Source organism: Phallusia mammillata, chromosome 4 (assembly GCF_965637545.1).
Source record: "Phallusia mammillata chromosome 4, kaPhaMamm4.hap1.1, whole genome shotgun sequence".
NCBI classification, from domain to species: domain Eukaryota; kingdom Metazoa; phylum Chordata; class Ascidiacea; order Phlebobranchia; family Ascidiidae; genus Phallusia; species Phallusia mammillata.
The window spans coordinates 15,866,714-15,889,790 of record NC_137255.1 but is presented as its reverse complement, the minus strand read 5'-3'; the positions used below and the strand labels follow the sequence as shown (position 1 = coordinate 15,889,790).

At 37.7% G+C, this 23,077-nt stretch overlaps 2 protein-coding genes and 1 pseudogene across 4 annotated transcripts; 1 reads left to right on the top strand and 2 right to left on the bottom strand.

The window, feature by feature from the left end:
* Nucleotides 1–37: 37 nt before the first annotated feature.
* LOC145222855 (RING finger protein 11-like) lies at nt 38–7,583 on the bottom strand. Of its 2 annotated transcripts, none has more exons than XM_080089077.1 (3): nt 7,367–7,583; nt 1,667–1,836; nt 38–975 (listed from the first exon to the last, which is right to left on the bottom strand). In XM_080089077.1, the coding sequence occupies exons 1-3, from the start codon at nt 7,520–7,522 to the stop codon at nt 786–788; spliced, it is 516 nt and encodes a 171-aa protein (XP_079945203.1). In that variant the 5' UTR covers nt 7,523–7,583; the 3' UTR covers nt 38–785. The 2 variants fall into 2 exon arrangements, with proteins under 2 accessions (XP_079945203.1, XP_079945202.1); XM_080089076.1 differs by lacking the exon at nt 7,367–7,583 and adding an exon at nt 2,192–2,990.
* Nucleotides 7,584–8,261: 678 nt separating this feature from the next.
* Nucleotides 8,262–15,212, top strand: LOC145222854 (proteasome activator complex subunit 4A-like). Its single transcript, XM_080089075.1, has 3 exons — nt 8,262–8,350; nt 8,461–8,501; nt 8,862–15,212. The coding sequence occupies exon 3, from the start codon at nt 8,864–8,866 to the stop codon at nt 14,699–14,701; it is 5,838 nt and encodes a 1,945-aa protein (XP_079945201.1). The 5' UTR covers nt 8,262–8,350; nt 8,461–8,501; nt 8,862–8,863; the 3' UTR covers nt 14,702–15,212.
* A 3,606-nt stretch (nt 15,213–18,818) lies between these two features.
* LOC145223519 (cystathionine gamma-lyase-like) lies at nt 18,819–22,090 on the bottom strand (annotated as a pseudogene). Its single transcript, XR_013859487.1, has 7 exons — nt 22,081–22,090; nt 21,678–21,783; nt 21,007–21,106; nt 20,795–20,929; nt 20,599–20,734; nt 20,143–20,525; nt 18,819–19,636 (listed from the first exon to the last, which is right to left on the bottom strand). The product of XR_013859487.1 is annotated as a cystathionine gamma-lyase-like (transcript).
* Between the last annotated feature and the right edge of the window lie 987 nt (nt 22,091–23,077).

The window sequence follows — 23,077 nt, the reverse complement described above, 5'->3', positions numbered from 1 at the left end:
AACGCCAGCCAATTTGCCAATCCAGCTAAACTCATCCTTGGATTTTGCAATGTATTCGGATATATTAGTCATTCAACAGCACAAAAGCAATACAAATGGAGAAGGTTTGTAATTTGGTCAACCAGAGAACTGCCGGCAGTCATTTCTGGTCAGTACAGCAAAATAAGAAAGGGAAAAACAACATTTGTCATCAGTTCTGCTACAGAAAAACAACTGATGAAACAATGAAAGGTAAGCACAAACGATTAATCAGGGCAATAGCGCATTGGCAATAAAAAAACCGAACAACATTCCATAGAAATCAGAGAAAAAGCCAATTTTAAGTGTTTGACAATGACTTTTGATTTAGCTTCAAAACAAATTAAAGATCTTGTCATGTGCAAATAAGCAAAAAACACAAACAGCACAGCAAATATTAGTGAAGAACACTAGCAAAGACAGACATACATTTCCATTTACCAACAAAACTTTGCTACTAGTCCACCATAGAACAAAACAAAAACAGTTTCAACAAAGCCATGACAAGGATTTGAACTAAACACAATTCATAAATTATGTGACATGACTAACAAACCAAGTGGAGCTCTTTTGAGGGCTAAAAAGAAATTTAAAACAGGTCAACAAAGAAGGTAAGAAATGTAACAAACAAGGGAGACACTAAAAGTAAACATATATTGCGAAATTGGAAGTGCTGTGCTTGGTACACTGATAGTGAGCTCTTGTGTTAGACCAATGTTACAAGCCTTGAACTATTCAGAACATTTCATGAATGTTTGCACTCTAATTTAACCAATGTTGTCTAATTCAGGGCTGTCATAAGTAGAAAGAAGTGCTGCATCAACTGGTTCCATGCAAGTTGGGCATGTGAATGACCTCATTAGCCAATCATCAATGCAGTCAAGGTGATAGTAATGCATACAGGGCAGGTACCGGATAGGTTCATCTTGTTCAAAATCAATCATGCATATACAACACCTGAAATGTAACAAATTTTAACCTTGTTTTAAAGAACATATTATATCACTGAAGTTGCCGAAAAAAGATGAGAAATTTTTTTATGTACAAAACAAAAATAATAATCGACAGAATTTGTTAGAAAAAATTGCTGGTGCTTGACCTAAAAATCTGCTGCTCGCTCTAAAACAGAGACATGTTATTCAGAGAGTCAGTAGTTGTCCTACATTTTGCTATTTAGTGGAATAAAAGGTTCAAGGCAATTATTGGCTAAATTTATGCATTATCAGTTTGCAGCATACAAACTCAAGAATGAGCCCATTTGTCTGTCAAGCCTGTTTCAGAAGTGTTATTTTCACAAATTGTCTACACACAGTACAACACTAATGCTGGAACCCACTTTTAAAAGCTGGTTTAGTTTTTGGCAAAAGAGTGTAAAAAACACTGTCAATTGTTTTTTTTTAAGTTTCTTTTATTGCTCCAAGATGCCCCAGCCACTAATCATACAATTACAAATACATAGATTGTGTGAAAACTTAATCAATTCCATTTAGAAAACTGCAGTCAGTTGCACTTAATCACCTACTCAACAAGCAGTTTAAAATTTTGGGTGTGTACTAGATCAGAGAATATATTGTGTTTATGTCATGGTATTAGTCTCCACAAGCACCACCAGTTTGCATGACTTAAAGAAGTATAGAAAAGCACTTACTCTCTAATCTTTTTTCCTGAAATATTACTTTCATCCCATGTACTTCTTGGCAAGTGGTGGATAAAACCTATCCGTTGAGCTAATTTGACCTGTTCATCTTCTGTTAGCTCTTCAGCAGTGCAGGACTGACCTGGGCTTAGATGGTACATTCTTTGGTTGGCAGCTTCACCCTTTTAAACATTTATTTCGTTACACTTTGACATTAGAAACTAAGGCTTCATCCAAAAATGTTTGGAACAAATTTTCTTATAGTTTTATTAATTTGAGTTGGTACTCAAGATTAAAGGTTTGTTTGTTGTCTACTTGTAAATTTAGTGCCCATACACTTTCAATTGAAAATGCAAAACGTTGTATACTAGTTTGTGACAGATTATATAGGCAGTTTTAAGTTTGATAAACCAACTTCATACACGGATCAGTATGTTGGTGGCTTTAAAATGATAAAGCAGTGTTCGAATACTTAAAGCATGTTTCATTTTTGCTTCATCCCAAACTGATTTGAGCAAGCAAGGTTCAACCACTTACAGGGTCCCTTGAAATAGGCATGTTTGGCAATGATGTGCTGACAACAGTTTTTGGGCTTCCTGAAAGTGGCACAAGTCGTACATGTGACTTATGTTTTCTACTGTTTTTGTTGCGGGAATGGTGAGGTCGACTGTGTTGCGGTATGTCTCTACTGTTCGTCACACTCAGTGTTCCATCTGATTGACTGCTAACTTCCACTTCATCTTCATTTAGTTCATAATCAGAGGCTATTTGATTTCCCATTGAAACTTTACTTGAGATATATTGGCAACGGGTGTTGCTTTGGCAATAACACTGAATGAATCTCTAGCAACCAACAAACAAGTTTTGATCAAGGTCAAACCATCAGTATTAAGAGAATGAATCTAAACCTGTTAGCTAATACATATACACTTAAAACACAAACAACAGCAAGAAGTTATCAGGTTTATCTACCTGATCTCAGTTAAAATTGAAGTACATAGAGAATCTTTTGGGTGGTAATCTGTTTAATGTGATGACTAAGCATCATCAAGCCACATACATGTAATTCAGTTAATTATTAACTCACTCCAAGTTATACGAAACTGCCAAAACACAATACTCACAACTTGTATAAAGGGTAAAACTAGACTTCTATTTAAAAGGGATTCGTCCCAATCTTTCAATTTATCCAAACACAGTACGTCCTAGCCTCTTAGCGACTAATCTATCATGTGGGTTGCGCTCATCAGCTGACTGACGCCAAGCCTTTGTGATAACGGCAGTTCACGAAAAAAGCTCATCACGGGTCGAGACAAACAACAGCTTGTGCAAGCAGACAAACGCTTTCCGCCCCAGTGCTAATGTCCGGAGCGCCCTCTATCCGTTTGGCACCGACTTTGTTGCCTGCAACTTTGCTAAATTTCTACAAATTGCGAACATTCTGAATTTTACCAGAGGAAACTGCTTGCATATGCCGGTTCAGGTTTGTTTCATAATTGTTTTTGTTTGGTACAGCGATTTGGGTGTGACGAAAGTGAAACAGGCGGGTTCGGATTCCGAACGAAAGGTCTACAAATTTTGATTCATTGCTTATCGCCGTTTACGGTGCTGCGGTTTATTAGTTAAATCTCGTCACGATAGTTTCACAAAATCAAGCCGGACCAGTACAAACGTATAATTTTATAACACCGTTTATATTACACTAAACACACATTACTAAATTCGTTTGAAGAATGCGCAGGAAATAATCTATTTCGTTACTATTGACGGACCCAATTTATTACACCTTAATGCTAAAACATATTCTTGTAAACAGTATAATTCCTTTCAACTGACACACTCGCCCACTTCGCTTCGTATTGGGACACGGGTTACATCATCACAACACAACGAATCATACGATTAATCACAGCGCCATGTGCACGTACTTAGCAAACATCCTGCTACCATGGGCGCCGCCACGTAGGGGCAAGAGAGGGCATTTGCCCCCCCTTGGAATTTCAGTGTACCCCAATTTAACATATTTAGCAGCAAACCTAATTAAAGTGGCAGCGCGGGGATTCGTGACATCGTTCAATGCTTTAACTTTTAGGCAACTCAATTGTGAAGTACACGATTTATGGCTTCATATGTAACAAATTCTTGATGCGGTAAAGTATCAGCCAAAATTTGCCCCCTCTTGCAAAATTTTCTGCCGGCGCCCATGCCTGCTACATTGTTTGTTAGACCGACGGTTCGTTGCTAGTTTCTTATGTCTGTTGCTTGTATGCAAACGCCACCACAGCTGATACTCTGGTTTCTAACAACAGTATCCTTAAAAGTCACAAACATCAACTATAAGAATTGAACTGCACACATTGGCATGTGTATATTTTTGTGAACTTCCAATGCCCAATTTTAGTTAGCAGCCACAAAAGACAAGGCCATTTTATCTCTAGTAGGCACTCTTAAGCTCCTTTCCCTCTGTTATCAGGGACTGATGTGGCACTTATAAAGTCACTGACTTGTGTATGGTGTTTCCAAAAACAATCCCATAACACGTTCCGTAGTATATATACACCAACAGTTTTGTCTTGGTGGTTAGCAAATACTATTCATGTGCTTGAATTAGGAAAATCAAGTTGGAAAAAAATGCACTAAGGAGAAGAAAATTTTTTTTTTTATTACTTATACTACATGATCTATAACCTAGTCTTCATTTGACTAAAAATGGCTGTGAGGTCAGGTATTTCCACCACATTGTTTTAAAAACTGTCTGCAAACCCAATATGCTAGAACTTGTCAGAATATTATAAACTACAAAAGGAGACATACTTTATGCCATTCAAAGAGCCAAAACTTATACCTGGTAATATTGGTGTTTGTTAATATTTTCATTACTAGACACACTGTGTAGAACACAACCTGTTGCCAGTGGCCATACATGGATTGAAACTGTTTGGTGTCAAAAACTAGTCTAAACACAATGCTTTTGTAAACTCAATGTGTAAACAACGTAAAACAAACAGGAAGCATTAAACTGTAACAATGGGGGAACAAAAATCACCCAGAACTTTTCTTTTTTTTGAGTTCTTTTTTGGCTGAAATTTATAAACAACATGGATGAATACACTGTTGCTGCCAGGCATAACGTATTAACAGAATTTTTAGCTCTTCCGGCAGTTTTTTATTGTAATATGCCAACGTTTCGATGTCCCATACGAAACACCTTCATCAGGGTAATGACATACAATGCAAACACAAGTTATTATAAAGCGAAAAGGGCGGCGAAACACACATAAAAAAGGCGATAGAAATAACGCAGTGCGCACCAATGGTCGTGTGATAACACCTGGCTCAATGGTGCAAAAGTGACCGATAAGTTATCGGCATTAGAACGTCCGTTTTAACGTTCATCGTGTTGGTGTGAGAATGTATGTTCCACGACTCCAGGAAACCTCGCTTGTGAAAATCGGTTTCTCTAAATTAGCTAGATTTTTTTTCTATCGCCTTTTTTATGTGTGTTTCGCCGCCCTTTTCGCTTTATAATAACTTGTGTTTGCATTGTATGTCATTACCCTGATGAAGGTGTTTCGTATGGGACATCGAAACGTTGGCATATTACAATAAAAAACTGCCGGAAGAGCTAAAAATTCTGTTAAAACAACATGGATGTTTGATAAATAAGGAACTGTGATGCTTCTGCCAATAGCTATGAAGATGAGCAGTTGTGCACTCTTGGTGCAAAAGATCTCATGTTGTAAATGACCATTATATTACATTAATACTCATTTACTACAAATTCCAAATAACACCAAAGCAAAGTCAAAAATGAGAGTGGAACAAAATCAGCCTGGACAAACATGTCACATCAAGCTTGCAAACAAACAACTGTGTTGGTCATCTGTCACTGCAAAAAAATAACCCTACAAAAGATTTGGTCATAATATCAGCATGAAATTTGAAAAAGCATGTTTAGGTCCCAATTCATACACGGTAGTAGTATTAATAGGCATTAAACTGATTTAATCAGCTGAGCAGTTCATGTTTCTTTGGCATTGTTTGTTTATTTTTTAGGCTATGATTTTCAATAATGGCACATAGGATAAACATAAAAGTTGCAAATTTACATTGTACAATATTTTGTCGGAAAAAAGTTTTAAAAATTGGTTTACAACCACATACACAAACATATTGCATTTCTGGTGTGTAGTTGAAAAAAGGAATGAGTTAAGTGTGTATGTATGCATGTGCCCTAATTGAATCAGTGTTTCTCAATCTATTTTTATTATATTCCCGAATCCTACCTTAATTAAAAGTCACATTTCCTCCGATAAATACAATCTTCCCTTCAAACAAACTCCTACCTTATTGAGTACGATTGTTACACAAAGTTCAGAGTTAGACATCAACGTATGAAATTGTCGAAACGTCTACCAGTGGTTCTTAACCTTTTTTCCTTGCTGCACCCCTTTCAAATCACCAACCAATTTTCGCACCCCCTTTCAAATCACTAACCAATTTTCGCTCCCCCTTCTGTAATTGCCTAAATAGAATAGACCTAACCAACCTTAATGATTCAGCATCCCCGCACCCCCTAGAAACAGTTCTCGCACCCCTTGGGGGTGCGTGCACCCCAGGTTAAGAACCCCTGGTCTACACGATGTATTCTATATACACCACTACCTTGGCAGTAATGTTTATGATTAAACGTATGAAATGTTTTCATAAAATATGCTTTTGCAAGTGATCGTCTTTGTTTGATAATGATGGAAAGTACAGAATTACTGTTTGAGGTTGAAGCAAGCACTAGGTTGTTTTTAAAATCTACTGTTAAACTATAGTTGGCTTACAGTGAATAGATTTACCGAAAAGTAATAACTTGTGTTATTTTAAATGTAAATATTTATTTAGAATTCTTTCCAACAATCGTACAACCCAGATTGGAAAGTTTTGTTTTTGCGCGGAGGATATTTTTTTCGTCAAAATAATTGCGCGGATTTTTGCGCGGAATTACAATTTTCTGCGCAGATTGATAGACTTTTGATTGACAGGTGGATTTAACGATTAACGCAACGCCTGCAAGACTATCCAGCCGACAAAAAGAACAACTAAATAAAGTAATAAACACGACGATTTTTCAGTTTTGCTCTATTGCGCACGCAGCTGTTCTGCTAGATTCTACAATTTTTCATTTTCATAACGGTTCAAACATTTTGCTGATTTGTTTCGTGGGGATAAGTTATAATTGCCAAACTGCTCTAAACTGTTTTTAATTATTTGTTTTATGTAACTTGCCTAGCCGACAGCCACTATAATAGCTTAAACTACGTCCTAAAAATACAGATAAATGTACTTTTAACGACTACTTTACCGAAATAGAAATGAGATTTCAAGCGTGACGATCGGTAAGTTTCGATGTGCTTGACTGATTTACGTGGATTGTTCGCGAAATAAGGCGTGTGACGACATAGAACTTCATTGTGCAACGAAAATATAAAATTTTAAAGAAAGTTTATTATAGTTACCTACGAAAGCTGTGCTAAGTTGCGCGGACAAAATTTACACGTAAAAAGCCTAAATTTGCGCGGATTACAGGGGGAAATCGCAGGCCATTCTTTCCAATCTGGCGTACAACTGTACAGTTCTCCAATTGAATGCTACTTCAGTTTTCAATACATAAACAAAATGTAATATTCACATCTGACCGTATCACTACTCTTATAATGGTACCTGAGCATATTGACGATAAGGAGGTGGGGATGGGCTTTCACCTTGATCGCTGTTTTCGTCATGTAGTAAAGAAATGTCATCATCAGTGGTTTCGGTGCGAAAACAGTTTCCCATCACTCTCCACAGTGCATCAACAATTTGTCTACAGCAGTTCATCGAAATTATAAATCTTTAGCTGCTCGATAACGATAGAAAAAGCTTTAAAAACGACACCACAACATCCATTTGCGACAAAGGAACAAAATTACAAAACAACAATAACAAAAGCGGGGAATTCCCATATGTACGGTATCTGCGTTCTCTTGCATTTCCGCAAACTAAAAGACATTTGAAAAGTTTGTGTTTAATAAACAACATAAATGAATGTGTACAGTATTTGCAAATGGTTATGGTATGTTTTGCAGAATGACAAATGTTCTCAGAATTGCCCTTGTTTGTAAACAGAAATTGTTTTTAATCTGCGTGGAAAATTAAGTCAAATTGCTATGTACGGTGGAAATTTATGTGGCAGTGGGATGTATTCAGAAAATTTAACGCCATCCAAGAAAAACAAAGTGCTACCGCGTCCGCCTATATCTATATAAACTCCCGTCCACATATAGCCTCCTTACAAATATGAAATGTTGCAACAAAATTCATACAGTTTCCTGTGGTACCGTCAAAGTTTCCCGACAATGGCTCGATTTGAGAAAAATTGAAGTACTCAAGTCATAATGATTTTGTACAACATCACGTGAAAAGATTATTTCAGAACGTCTTTATAACAGGCGACGGGCAATTATAGTTTGTTTGAGTCATGTTAGAGACAAGTTAACGTCTTAAATCTGTCTAATATATGTATTTAAAACAAAATATATTAATTTTTGTTAATAATTTTTCTTCTATTCCACAGTATAAAACTGATGTAAAAACAAACAATGCGTTTTGTTCTCAACTTGGGTGTAAGAATTCTACTTTAATGTTGTTTTCGCTGGATCATACAAGGTAGGTTGCAAATGGATTAGATTTCTGTTTTTGTTACTAAGCCAAAGTGAATAAAAGTCAATTAATGAATTTGAAAATCAGTAACTAACAAATGTATCTTTTGTTTTTAGAGTCAACCACTTTGGTTAATCCATCTAGGAAGTCATTTTATGTAAGTATGATAATAGTAATGTTGGGTATGTGTTCAGATTCGAAAGCATGGCCTTGCTAAGGATTTGTTTAAATTATAGATTTTTTCTTGTAAGCGGCGCACTTTCAAACAGATTTCTACAGATATGCTGTAAATTTGTTATTTACGTACATCCGCTGCATGGATTGGATAGACTTTCTAAAATGACAAATAAAAACTGACAGTCTGACATTGTAGAGCAAAATTGTAAATTTGGTTCTTTTTTTATTTTTTTTACACAATTAAGACGCTAAAATCTATGTTTTGGTTCCTAGCCTTTCACCTGTAGCAAAAATGTATTAATATTATTTTACAGCTATCAGTTTTATTGTTACTTTTTAGGCATGTTAAACATGAATGATAACAAGGGACTGCAATCTTTCAACATGGAAAGATGCGAATCCACACCCCAGACTGAAGTTGTTTATAACAAACACTTGCCCTATTCTGATTGCATTATTGAGGAATCCAACCATGCCTTGTCTGCTATTAAGACCAATTTGTTAAAAGCAGTTTTTCTGAGAGATTTGAGGCCCGGTGTAATTTATTGGACTTCTCAGTTGACAAGATACATCCGTCTGTATGGCTTAAAGTTTACAAAAGAAGATCATGTTTTATTTGTTAAGCTGTTTTATGAGTTGATCACCCTACCCCACCTGGAAGGTGTCCTGGTTGAACAATTTGCAAACATTCTTGTCAAACTTTTGAAGAAAAGGGAACTGTTAACCCGGTCTGATGTAACACTTGATTGGAAACCTTTGCATAAGCTCTCAGAAAGATTGTCTTATTCTAAAATGGAACCCATGGGCTTAGAGTGGATTCCACAGAATATGGACAGTAAATTACGCAGCTTGATTCGCAACTGCAGGTCACTTTTCCCACCTGAAACAACCAGGGATATGTTGGATGAATGGAGACCATTACTCTGTCCATATGACATTGTGATGGGAAAAGGATGTCTTTACTTGGATTTGTTTTTGCCCACACTTGTGTTTGATGAAAGTCAGCAAAATGCCTCTTGGAAGCTGTGGATCGAGGAGTTTCTTACACTGTGGAAGAATGTGAGAAATGGTCCTAGTTGGGAAAAGCATTTTGTTAATCTCTTTGCTCGTTTGGCCCACAACAATATTGGACTAATTGACTGGAGGCCAGTCATTGACACCCTGTTTACTCGTGTTCTTCGATCCTTTCAGCTACCTGTTGGCAAACTCCAGCACACAACTGCACTTGCACAAGCTCTGCCTATGGATACCTGTTGTCTTTGGATTGTGTCTATGTTTGGTGGACCTGCCACAGAATGTATCCTTAAAAATTTAAAATGCCTCATTGATGCTTCTGAGTCCTATTTTCACCCCTCAAACCATGGACGATGGGTTACAAATTTAAGCAGTTTCCTACAGCAACTAACAGTTAAGTTTTCGGCAAGACTCTTCAGGGAGAGACACAAAAAGAAATTTTGGGAGCCAAAGATACCAGAATCCCACTTAATTCGAGATGAGGACATAGAAGCATTTGTGGAGATTTTGAAGCCAGTTACTGTATTAATGTTGTATGGCAAACTCGGATCTCTTGTCGGGTCGAGGGTTTTACAAATCCTTGCATTTTTGAAACCAGAAAGCATTGTCCCTTTACTACTTGAAAAGACATACATTGCTTTGGAAACACTTACCGAACCTCATCAGGCTAGGGCTTGTCTTTCTGCTCTTTCTTCCACCCTTGGCCCTGGTATCCATGGTTACCCTGAAATAAGAAACCATATTATTCCTCTGTTGTTGCAATGTCTTCCAGCAATTGATCCCAATGACCTTCCCAAGTCCATGTATGCTTTTCAGTTTATAAGCACTTGCATGTCATTGATACCAGTTGTAGATTGTAGTGAAGCAGTTGAATACAAACCTGGTTTGTCAGAAGATGAGAAAAGGCTGTGCTACTCCACATCTGGTTTCAAAGATTTTGCCCTACAATTTCTCGACCGCTGTTTTATGTTTTTGGAGAGTTTGAGTCAGGAACATGGGGCACAGTCACATGAACATACAGAGGATACTGAGCATCACACCACAACAACAGAAAATTTGACAAAGAAATTACTAGTCACCTCTGCATCCTTGCTTTTACAGCAATCATCCTTGGATATCTACTCAAGCTGTCTGAAAAGGGTATTTGAATTTTCCACCAACAATCTTCTTGAAGGCAATGCAGCACTATCAACTGCATCTAGCTTGTTCGCTGCTACTGTGAAAGCAAACCCCTCAAAGGCATATGCCTTGTTTATTCCTCATTTCTGTGAACTTATAATTGACCATTTCCAAGAGAATGTTGATGCCAAAACTGAAGAAAAAATGGACAAAAAACTGTTATGGGATGTAACAATTTTATGTGAAATTTGTTATGTTGGTACAGAGCATTTGTTGACATACAATAACAGTTTGCTAGAGGTTGTGCAGCTAGTCTATGACATGAAAGTCAAACAGGGTTATATGTTGGCCACACACCTGTTGAAGAACTGCCTTATTGGGTGGAGCACATTTTATATCACTGAACATCGCAGTGTTTCCCATAGCTTTGATGAGGACCCAAAGACATATCTTGCACTTGATGATTGGGGAGCCACAACTGATCCATGGAAATTGGAAATATCCTGGCATGTGCCAAGTAAAATGGAACTGGAAGCTTGCTTTGACATTCTTGACAGATTTATTTCACCACACTTGGACAAATTGAAGAAATACAATGGAGGGTTGGAAGACTTGTCAAAAGAGGATTTGCGAAAAATCTTGAAGTTGCTACATGATGTTCTTGCTGGCTGTTACCAGCTCCTTCCTGTTGAGAAAAAAGATCTGGTAGATGTACCCAACGATTCACCTATTGACTTTACCAGTTGGCCTGTATCCATTGTAGAGAGTCTGCCCTACTACAAAACAGTGATGCAACAGGATGATCGGGTAGGTTGGAGACACCGTATATTTGAAGTGGTCAGAAAAACTCTTCAGACCACATTAAAAGAACATGAGGATGATGTGAAAGCTATTTGCCAGATTGTGCATGTATACAGTCAATGTGCTCTAATGCATGAGGGACAAAAGGCTTTGTTTGATCAAAACTGGAAAGTTTTTTCCACCTACAAAACCCTGATGAGTGACCCCTTGCATAAAAATAAGAGGCGAACACGTCATTGTTTGGTTGACCGAACTTCATTGCAACACTCTATGCGGGTGCTTGCTGTCGAAAGGTCCTTTTACACAAATATGCATCACTCAATAATGATGGATCTTATTGACATGTCTACTTCACATTACATGAAGGTACGACAGAGTGCACAGTCATTGTTTTTTCATGGACTGGGTCTGATGCCATCTAATGCATACAAGCATTATTTGCCAGTAATTTTGAAAAATCTTGATAAAAATCAAGCAGTTTCACACCAAAAGTTCAAAGGATCATTGTATCTACTCCTTGGCAAGATGAAAAGTCGACAATTCTTGGGCTATTTACATAACTGGGATGTTATTAGGCAGACTTGGCCAGCCCTCATTGATGCTCCACATTCGGATAAGCTTTCGGTTGCTAAGTTGTATGAGAAACTGGCTGCGAAAATTCAAACCTCCTTTAACATGATGGCCATTGATGTTCACTTTACAGATTCTTGCATGCAAGCTGCAGTGAACTTGTTTAATTCAGACTCACTTCCAAAAGTTAAAGATTTTAACACTTCTGAAGCAACTGTGAGGGGAATTACTTACTGTGAACAACAGAATGCACAAAACAGGAAAGTATATTTGACATTGGTAAATGACTTGGCTGACTTGTATGATGGTGGAAAACTAACTTGGAAACATGCACAACTGGTTCTTGGCATGCTGTCACTCCTGCTGAGGTACGATATTAGGCCACCAACACGCATTATAAAGCTATACATCACACTGCTGTTGGATGATACACTATCTATACGCCGATTAGCAGTTGCTTGTGTTGCTTCCATCATGAAGCAACTAAAACGAAACCATGTTGTTTTGTGGAAAACTGTGACAGAAATTACATCACTCTCACTTTCCAGTACCATGTGCCCTGGTGATAGACCAGACAATGCTTGGCACCAGTTTAACAGCAGTGATTTACCCTTGACGAAAGAGAAATTTGAAAACACAGTGTTTATTGATAAGACTCACTGGGGTTACTACTGCTGGCCCAAGCATCTTAAAACATATGCTCCATTCGACAAACAACCAAAACTCAACCGCAGTTTGGCAGAGTTGGATGATGATGAAGTTGAAGTACAAAACTATTTCATGGACCCAGAGTTTGTGGAAAAGTTGATTGAATATTTCTGTCTTGAGAATGAAAAAGGTAAAGACAAGTTTGACAGCAAAAGAATGGATCTATTCCGAGGTTTGTTTAGAAATTTTGGGGATGTGTTTGTGCCACTGTTTCGTCCCCACATTGAAAGGTTAGTGCAGGAAAAACAAGAAACTCACCAAAGATGTGCAGCTGAGATTATTACTGGAATGGTGATGGGTTCCAAGCACTGGGACTTTGAAAAGGTGGAAAGCATGTGGCAGTGGGTTATACCTGTTTTACGAACGGCTGTTGCTAACATTAGTTCTGAAACAATGAAGGACTGGGATCAAGCTTTTGGTCACCTAGTACAAAACAGAGATCCTAGGAGAATCCACTGGGTCCTGAGGTTTTTGGTTGAGGAATCTGAAACTGCTAGTCCAACAGCTTTGGTTGAAGGTAGCAAATTGTATGTGTTGCAGGGAGGCATTCATCAACAAGAGTGGCGTGTTCCAGAGCTAATGCATAGAATTTTGAAGCTTGTTGAATGTAGACTTGGACACCCATACAAAAACATACGAAACCGTGTTGGTTGTTTTGTTGCAAGTGTATTTTTGTATGACATAAAATTACTTGGAAAGCAGTCTGCCAAAAGAACACCTGAAATTGAAACTCTTATAGCATCATTGCTACCGAAATTAGAAAGCTTGCTCTCAGAAGATACACCACCACTTAGTTCTGCCTCATCGGAGTCGTCTGTTCACAGTTACCCTTCTACAAGCAGTATCCTGGAATCATTGGAGGAATTCAGCATGCCGGTAGCAATGGCTGTGCAAGAAGGTGGCGTTTCCAACTTACCCCCTGCTTTGATTGAGCAAATACAAAATGGTCTTAAGAAGCTGTTGCCTCCTGGTTCACCAATACCGGACATATCAAACCTGTCACACATGCAGAATGTTTTGCCAAGAGATTTATTGTCTTCCCTGGCAAAAGAATCCAAAAATGCTGATGATGTCAGAGAGCCAGTGGATGACTCAATGGCAATGTCTGTTGATACAGACAATGAACGAAGTGAGAATATCAGAATCTTCAAAAGCATTCTAAAGTGGATAGTCAGTGCACAAAGAAGTATGCTGCAGCCTTTCAGAACCCCATTGTTGAAGTTGCTTCCAGTGATTTGCAAAATGTACCCAGTGGAACAGCAAGCAGTCCAAGCTGTTGATGAGGAGTTGCATAGAGACACTCGTTTGTGTCTTTCATGCTTTGCACAAAGTCTAGTTCAAGCGGAGGATATACCAGATGTTTTACAAGCCGTGGAAAACATTTCTACAACTACATCTTGGCATGCTAGATATTCCATTCTGCCTTATATTCAGGTCTTTGTTTACAGCAATTTGTTTGCTATACAACAGAGTCAACAGCATGTGAAGTCCCTTGAAAGTGTTATATTTTATTTGCTTAAAGACGAACAATATGAGGTTTGTCAAATGGCAAGTGTAACACTCAGTGGCTTGATCCAGTGTGGGGTTATGAAGTGCTCTGATGACTTGCTTAAACATGCTTATTCCTTATGTCGAACAAGGTTGAAGTCGAAGAAGCAAGCTGCTCCTGAAAGTGTTCCAGAAGGTGAATTGCAGAAAAGACTGTTGAAGCGTCACTCTGGGGTTTTGATTTTAAGTGCCTGTGTGCTATCGTCCCCTTACTCTGTTACTGACTGGATGCCCCAGGTGTTGATGAAACTAAGCGAACATTTGCATGACCCACAGCCCATACAGGGTACAGTGCAAAAGACATTGTCTGAGTTCAAGCGAACACATCATGACAACTGGCATGAGGATAAATTGAAGTTCAGCAGTGATGAGCTGGCAACCCTCACAGATCTTCTTGTGTCGCCCAGTTACTATGCATGATGTGTGTGTTTGTCTACTACCCAGTTCTTTCGTGTAGCTCATTTTCGCTTTTTCAGCTTTGTGGTTTTGATTGGTTTATAGGCAGGTTTCATTTTGGGGTTTAATGTAGTGGCTACACACTTTTGTGATGATAAACGCATGTATGAAACAAATGCTGTAATTCAAATTTTAGGCTAATTCACACACAAATATAGTCAAAATTTGCATGGTTTGTGGAAAAATGTTTTTACTGTGTCCTTGTGCATCTATTTACTTATGTAATCTATTAATCACAACGCCAAGAAAATGTTTGTGTAATTTAATCCTGTAATGAAAGTTTGCAAAAACTGGCGATTTGTAAAAAGTGACGAAAAAGTAACCGTTTCTGCCTATTAAATGTCGTTCTGTTAATGTTCTAAGATTCTTTTTCTAGTAGTATAGTAATTCGACAAAACCGTTTTTCATGTTTTGCGATGAATATCAGCGTTTTAAGTTGTGTAATTTTGATTATTATATTCTGGCGTGGATTGTTTTCAGCGTCAATCGTATAGATTACTTGTTTTCCTCGATGTGGAAAGGACTTGTTTGTTTTTAATTTTAAAAGCTTATAGAAGTAAAGTAAACGATTTATATTCCTGCCCAGTTAAATATGATTGGGTTGGCAGTAAATAGCCGAAACTGTAAATCAAATAGAGAGCAAATCAGACAAGCTGTATAATCGTTAGTGGCAACTTTTTTTACTGTGATGGGGATTTTTTTTCAACTACCCTTTAACGTAGATGTTGAGGAGGTCGACCTTAAACTCGAGAACCTTCGTTAGGGCCGACAGTCAATCTGTTTTTATGTCGCTAAATTGCTGAACAGCGGTTCTTAAACTGCTGTCCGCGGTCCTTTAGGGGTCTGCGGAGGTTCACGCGGGCTTCAAAGTACTGCTACTCTCACGAATTAACAACGCAATAGGTTTAAGCCTTAGGCTACTAAGTTTATGGTTCAAACTGCTGCCTCAAGATTCCTTGGAGATAAACACCACTTGTATAATCCGTTGACTACATTGTTGGTTTATTTGGTTATCAGCGACAGAAATATTTCAAGAAGTCTTATTCAAATAGAATTGCAATTAAAGAGAAAACAGCAATTAGCAATTAACACCAAAGTATAAAAGAATCCAAAACTTGATTTAAATATTTAATGGTACAGGTACTATTTTACAAACACGGTTAAGTATTAACTTGCAACTCTATGTATCAGTTCTAATTAGTTAGACTTATATTTGCCGGTTTATTAATTATTGCTTCTCGGTCTAGTACAGTGGTTCTCAACCTTTTTGCCTTCGAGGACCCTTTTCGGTGCTGTAATCTAATTGCGGACCCCTTAGAAGTTTTAGGTATTTTCGTCCTTTTTATTAACAAGCAACCAAAACATGGTGCATAAAGTTACAACCACATTCGGTCCAGGACCAAAATTTTAATCCCTTTTTCTGGGTTGCGACATCGGGAATCAACAAGAAAGAGCCATTACAGTGTAATGTGACGTTGTTGTCCACTGACAATTTACGTCTGTTGCATCACAATGGGGTTTAGATGTCATAATGCACTGTGGTTTGTCGCCTACGAAGAATGCTTTCAAATAAGTTCCATGCTATTTTTTAAACACCAAAGCGTTTTTTTTCAAATCGCGATTTATTAATCTCGTTTTGCGGGAATTAAGAAGTTGTCGCGGACCCCCGGTTGAGAACCACAAGTCCAAACGCTTCAAGTTAAATCCAAATACTTGGGGTGGGTAACCTTTGTTACTGTGGGGCCAAAAACAAAAGCCAAAGTTAGCTCGCGGGTCGCACCTGCATATAACATCAGGCAGGGGCGGCTCGTGCTAGGGTGCTGCGGAGCTTAAGATTTGTATTACTTGTTTTTCTACTCAAAACAATGACTAGAAAACTAGAAATGTGGCTTTTCTATATGTTGCCAACTTATATTTGTTCAATAAAGGCTAAAAATTGGAGCAGCACCCCCAGAAATTTTAGGCACGAGCCGCCACTGACATCAGGTGATTTTACTTCGTTGCTTACCAAATATGCGTAATACAAGGCAATAATTAGCATTTTGTGAAAACAATTAAGTCTTCGAAAATTAAAGATCCACCCCAGATGTAGTTACTAGTTTACATACTTTAAAAACAATGAAGGGGAGGAATGTGGTGCCCAGTTCTTTTGTTTTTTATTTGTTAAATTAGTCTATGCCCTAAAATGAGTTGGGAGCCATTCCCTTAGGCCAGTGCTCCGCAACCTTTTTTCACGCACGTCACACCATACAAGCTTTAAATGTTGGGCGGCACACCCGAACCGAAGATGCGATTTGAAATTTTTTGAAAGACTAAAAGAGCATTAAGCCAGGGGTCTTAAACGTTTTGAGGGCCAAAAACATTTTTTACGTTAGTAAAGAGCGTGCTATTGTAACTTTTTTAAAAAAGTAATATGAATACAAATATCATGTGCTTAAAAATGTTGTGCGTTTACGTCATTTTATGTGCACAAAACATTTGCGATGCAATAAACAAGAAACATATGTACAGTTTAGCAAACTAAAAAAACAAGTGAATTAAACTACTATGTGCGAAACCAATGGCATACAATGACGAAACAATTGAAAAATATGACGCAACAATTGGAATTGCAGATTTTCCACTGGAGGGAATATTTCCATCACAGGATTAAAACATCGCATTTATTTCTAGCCATCACTAATAAAGAATAATCGTTACTTAAAATCGGTGGTCTGACAGGGTATTCCACCTGAGGTAAACACCTAAAATTTAAAAGTTAGTTATAAAACCCTCTAAGGGCCACACCAGGCCGCGTGTTTTGAAACCCCTGCATTAAGCCAATATAAAGTATTTTATAATGTAATAAAACATGAATGTGTCGTGAGTAGTGTAGCTTTGGTTTGGTGTTGTGTACTGTATCATTTGCTATAATGATAAAATACAAAAAAACAAATTAAAAACAAAAAGGTACGCTTTTGCGGCGGCACACCCAGCAACGTATTGCGGCACACCGGTTGCGGAGCACTGCTCTACACAACAACTGACAGCGTTGTTTTTGTTTGTAACGTAAATAATTACAAGCGTATGGGTCGCAGTAAATTGTATCCCACCAAAAATAGTTTGGGAAACACTTTCGTAGGGTTCTTTGTGACTTTCGTAGGTTTTTTATTGCAATTTGTGACATCTGCAAACAAAACTAGTTTTTGCGTTATTAAGTTGTGGTGAGACCGAGATGAAGTAGGCCGAAATTTAGATTTGCCACGGTGAAATTACGACACAACTGTGGCCGGGTTTGAAACTGGGCCCGAATTAGCCTGTTTTATTCAAGCCCTACCCTAAAAACTCTACGGCGATGTACAACATAGGTCTAGCGCAGCGGTTAATTCTCAATCTGGGGTCCGCCAAGCGATTACAGATGGACCGCAAGGAGCTTGAAGTATTTCTGCAATCTTATATAATATTGCGACTGTACTTCAAAAATTGGATAGATATAAATCACCACCAGTATCTTGTAACGTAGCTAATTAATTACCCTTGAAACATTCCCGAGTGAATTTTTTGTTTGTAAAACTAAATTCATTATGCATGTTGTTGTGGAAATACTTTCGTAAGGAATAAATTAACTTCTAGTTGTTAACTATAGGTTTTGTTTCGCTCAGGTAAATTCAGTTGCATTATTATATATTTAGCTTGGACCACGAAAGCCCAAGAAAATTGCGAATGGACCGTTGTGACAAAAAAATAAAACTTCGAGAACCTTTGGTCTATCGGATTTTTCATGTAATCTTTCCCCATAGCAGTGGTTACCAACGTTTTTGTTACATTCCTCCCTTCGCCCATTTTCGAACTATTCATTCCTCCCCATAAGACGAAAAAACATACAACATGCAATTTATTTCACATTACAACTCAATGCGAAATTTGCTCTTGTTTGCGCTCTGAAAGTAGTTGTATACGCGGCGCAGTTTGTGACAGTGCCTTTAAGCTACAGCTAAAATCTACACAAGACAATGATACGTAACTAAGAATCTAGTTTCATTACATATACTGTTTACAAACTGTAAACTGTTCAGTCGTTAAGGAACTATGCAACAGCCAGACTGTCAAGAAACAAAATGCTAAAACAATGGACTTTGTTACGACAATAATCGATTAATTTAAGCGCCTGAAACGTAGCAAGCGGCCGTATATACAAGTATGCCTTATAATTAGGGATGTCCATTTCAGAATCCTTTACAACCGGTTCCAAATGTGAACTGCATACAAATTATAATGGACATCAATGCATATACAAAAACATTCTGAAACATTTGTAATGCAAAATTTTTTTTACAGTTTTTTTGAAATTCCTCCCCTGAACTCATAAAATTCCTCCCCGGTTGGGAACCACTGCCCTATAGCATAAAACAAATTGAGAGATGGTTGTTTATTTGTGGGCGCCAAACACATGTAATTGACCACTGTCGTCGCTTTTTATTATAACGGACAACAAGCACCAACAGAGTATTTCATTTTCCGAAACATCAGACCTTATTTGAAGCCAACAGGTTTGTTAGCAGGGTTGCATTCTCAGGTGTCGGGCAACTAAAAGAATAAAAAGAAAACATCGCAATTACAGTACAAAGACAATGTGTATGTTTGCAGGCTGCAAAGACTTAAAATCTCGTCCCATACCTAGATATCAAAATACACAGACTTTAACTCGTCTACATGTAAAGACGTTTAATAACTTCTTACAGCAGCGACTAAAGCTTGATCCAGATCAGCGATCAAATCTTCCACATTCTCCAAACCAACCGACAATCGAACGAAAGTGTCACTGATTCCCAATTTTTCTCTTTGATCTTTGGGAACTGATGCATGGGTCATTATAGCCCTGTGAAAGCAGACTTGGACAACTAGATTTTTTTTCGGTTTTTCAAATTAGATTAGAATTAAAATTAGAGCATCTCCTTTTTTTGCAAATTAGATTAGAATTAGAATTAGAAGTTTCTCAAAATCTAGAAATTAAACTAGAATTAGATTTAAGCCAACCAACTTTAGTTTGTTTCAAATTTAAACTTGTAGATTTGCACATTTAAAACAATACAATTCAGTGCATCTGAAATAGGGATGTTCAAGGTAGAATAACGAATCCTTTGGATTCGAATCCAGTTAGATTCGAATCCATTTTTGCCGTTTATATCGGGTAATTGGAACCGATATAAATATGTGCCAAATTTCACTGATAAATGTGTTTCAGTGATGTAGTTTGGTCTTGTTAATTGCATGGTTTTGTGCGCTTTGGTTAAAAAATGCATGCTCAGATCACATGCCTAAAAGTGCCGTTGGACAAACTAGCGATTTTGGGAAAACTGTGAATTAGATTAGAATTAGAATTAGAGCTTACTCGATAATACTAAATTAGATTAGAACTAGAATTACCGCCATTTTGCTCTAATTTGCCCAACTAGACAACTAGAATTATCTAGTTGTCCAAGTCTGTGTGAAAGTATTGTGTACGCAACAATAACAAACCAGTCGCCTAAAAAACGCAGCCGAAATAAAATCTTTTTAGATCTTACCGTAGTTGTACAGTTTCATATCGAGTCATTTGGAGAACTGCACCCTACCTGCTTTTTCGTGATGTGAAATTGTGGATGTGATTCGCTTCCAGCATAAACAGTTTTTATCACTCGTGGATTGACTTCCAGATATTTCGCTACAGCGATCGCGTTCTTTTGATGCTGCTCCATCCTGATTGCAAGGGTTTTAAGACCGCGATTGACCAAAAAGCAGTCAAACGGAGATGGCACTGGACCCATGGCTAAAACACATAAAAAACTCCTTTGTCTATATTTAATATTCACGTGATTTATTTGATGTTCAATATTTGTCACCATATTGCAGGAAACGAAGTTGTTTGAACAATTCCTCGTCATTTGTAGTCAGCAAACCCATTACGACATCACTATGGCCATTTATATACTTTGTTGCTGAATACATAACTGCATCTGCGCCAAATAGCAAAGGTCGCTGCAAAAAAACGTATTGGACAAGAAAATGTGAGAAATATTGCTAACTTTCATAACGTACTTGGAAATAAGACGACATAAAAGTGTTGTCCACAACAATCTTAACATCACTATTGTACTCGTGGACCAAATCGGACACTGCCTTAATATCAGTGACTTTCATGGTTGGATTGGTTGGCGTTTCGATCCACAAAATCTACAGACACAGTTATAGCAGTTGCCAAAACCGAGATTTTTATTATGTGTTTATATTAACATGAATACTTAAAACACCTTGGTGTTCGGAAGAAGTGCTGCCTCTACATTTTTTACATCAGTAAAATCAACAAATGAATATTCCAATCCAAACTTGGCTGCAATTTGCCGGATATACCTTTGAAAAACCTAGCTCATTTCAAGGTAGGTCTATAAACCTTTATAAACCAGCGGTTCTCAAACTGGGGTCCGCGGTCCCTTTAGAGTCCGTCACGCGATTTCAGGGGGATCGCGAGGAGCTTATTGTATTTCTGCAATCTTATGTAATATCAGATCTTGCGATTGTATAAGCAAAAATTAGTCGGACAAATGAGTTTTTTGTGACAAGAAGTGGTCCATTGCTTTATTTTCAAGTAACAAAGAGAGACGATTGTTCGCGCACTATATGTTTATATTGTTTTAGTCTTGTTTGTGACGTAATAAATTGTCTTTGAACATTCCCACGCAGTGATCTTACAAAACTAAACTAAATTCATTCTGTATGTTGTTGTGGAAATGCTTTCGAAAGGAATAAATTAACTTTTAGTTTGGTAACTGGACAGTTTTATTTTGTTAAGGTATTTTAAATGTTATGTATATATTTAGCTTGGACCGCGAGTGCTCGAAAAAATTGCGAAGCACCGTTATGACAAAAAATTAAAAGAGTTTGAGAACCGCTGGTCTAAACAGATGCCTGGAGGTGACTTTACCTGTTGGTGCCGCCGTATACATCATCAGTAGAAATAATGTGATCTGCTGATTTTAACGTTTGTATCAAAGTTGCTGTTGCAGCAAGACCACTGGAAAATGCAAGACCTAGAAATATGTCACAGGGAAAACAAATAAACAAAAATTATTCAAACAAAATGTTCCAAAAAAAATAAAAAAACGATTGTCGATCTTTCTCCTATTCTTGAGAAAACACGAATGTGTACGGTAAACATGCTGAGAATTTGCACATATTCTTATTGTTCATTTCATTTTTGATTTTGATTTTTATCTCTTGGTTCGAATAGTGGACTGAATACCAATCCTGATCAGTTATCATGCCTGTGTGTGCTAGTGCCTTAGATCGTGCGGTTAAGCTGATGGTTAATTTTAATTGCCGTATACCCTGATGCATGGCCAGTGTTTTTTTTAAGGTGTTTTGGGGGACCGAAACGGTCAAATCGTCACTTGACACCATTTCTTTGTTCGATAAAGTAAAAGCGGTTTACGTTTTCAAATACAGTCCACTTTGCAATGTTGACGCCAAAACCATGGTCACTTTGGATCAAGTTTAGGTCGTTGCAGTTCTTTGCAAACGAACATTTCAACACGGCTATTAAAAGCGGCTCGCATTGTTTAATGTTAGCGCAAGGAAATTATTAACAAAAAAACGTGGTGTAGCCTATGTTGAAACAAATGCTTGTTTATTTTTTAAAACAATTACAATTGTAGCGTTTCAACCAATGTGTGTACAATCGTTAAAGTGACAACAAACGTATTTGCACATAGCTGAAAATAGACTATGTTAATATTTTGGGCTAAATCAGGGGTACACAACGTGCGGCCGTAAGGCGACACGCGGCCGCGGAGACAAGTTTGTGCGGTCGTGGCCATGTATGTTAAAATACATGTACTGGCGGCCGTGACGTAACTAAAACTATTTTGCCTAATATTTTGATTTTCAAACAGCTAAAAACAGCTTTCGTGAGACTGGAAAAAACGATTACCAGCCTAGTGACCATATACGCCAGGCTTTTTATCCGCTTATTGTGTGCAAACAATGCGAAAGAACAAGCACCGCAATCGTCACAATACAGTTTATGACGTCTTAACAGTTAGCTCCGTTCAGCTAAACTAATGCACCAAGTTAGAAATTATTAATCTGAGCATTTTAGGCGACTTAAAATGGTATATAAGTTATAGATATATGTGATATAAACCAAGTTCTTTATACAAGTTATTTTAAAACAAAAAACAAGCAAGCAATTGGCGTCCGTTGGTGAAATACTATGCGGCCCGATAAGATTGAAAACCTTTGAATGCGGCCCTTGCACTGAAAAGTTTGCCCACCCCTGTGCTATAAAGACGATTGGCAAATTACACTTATTGGCTATAGTAGATT

Excerpts from the sequence above, each read along its gene's own strand:
- LOC145222855 (XM_080089076.1), bottom strand. The coding sequence starts at position 2,434 with ATGGGAAATCAAATAGCCTCTGATTATGAACTAAATGAAGATGAAGTG. Across the intron at positions 1,837-2,191 it reads TGCCTATTTCAAGGGACCCT|GGTGAAGCTGCCAACCAAAG; the intron begins GTAAGTGGTTGA and ends AATGTTTAAAAG. Across the intron at positions 976-1,666 it reads TCAGGAAAAAAGATTAGAGA|GTGTTGTATATGCATGATTG; the intron begins GTAAGTGCTTTT and ends GTTACATTTCAG.
- LOC145222854 (XM_080089075.1), top strand. The coding sequence starts at position 8,864 with ATGTTAAACATGAATGATAACAAGGGACTGCAATCTTTCAACATGGAA.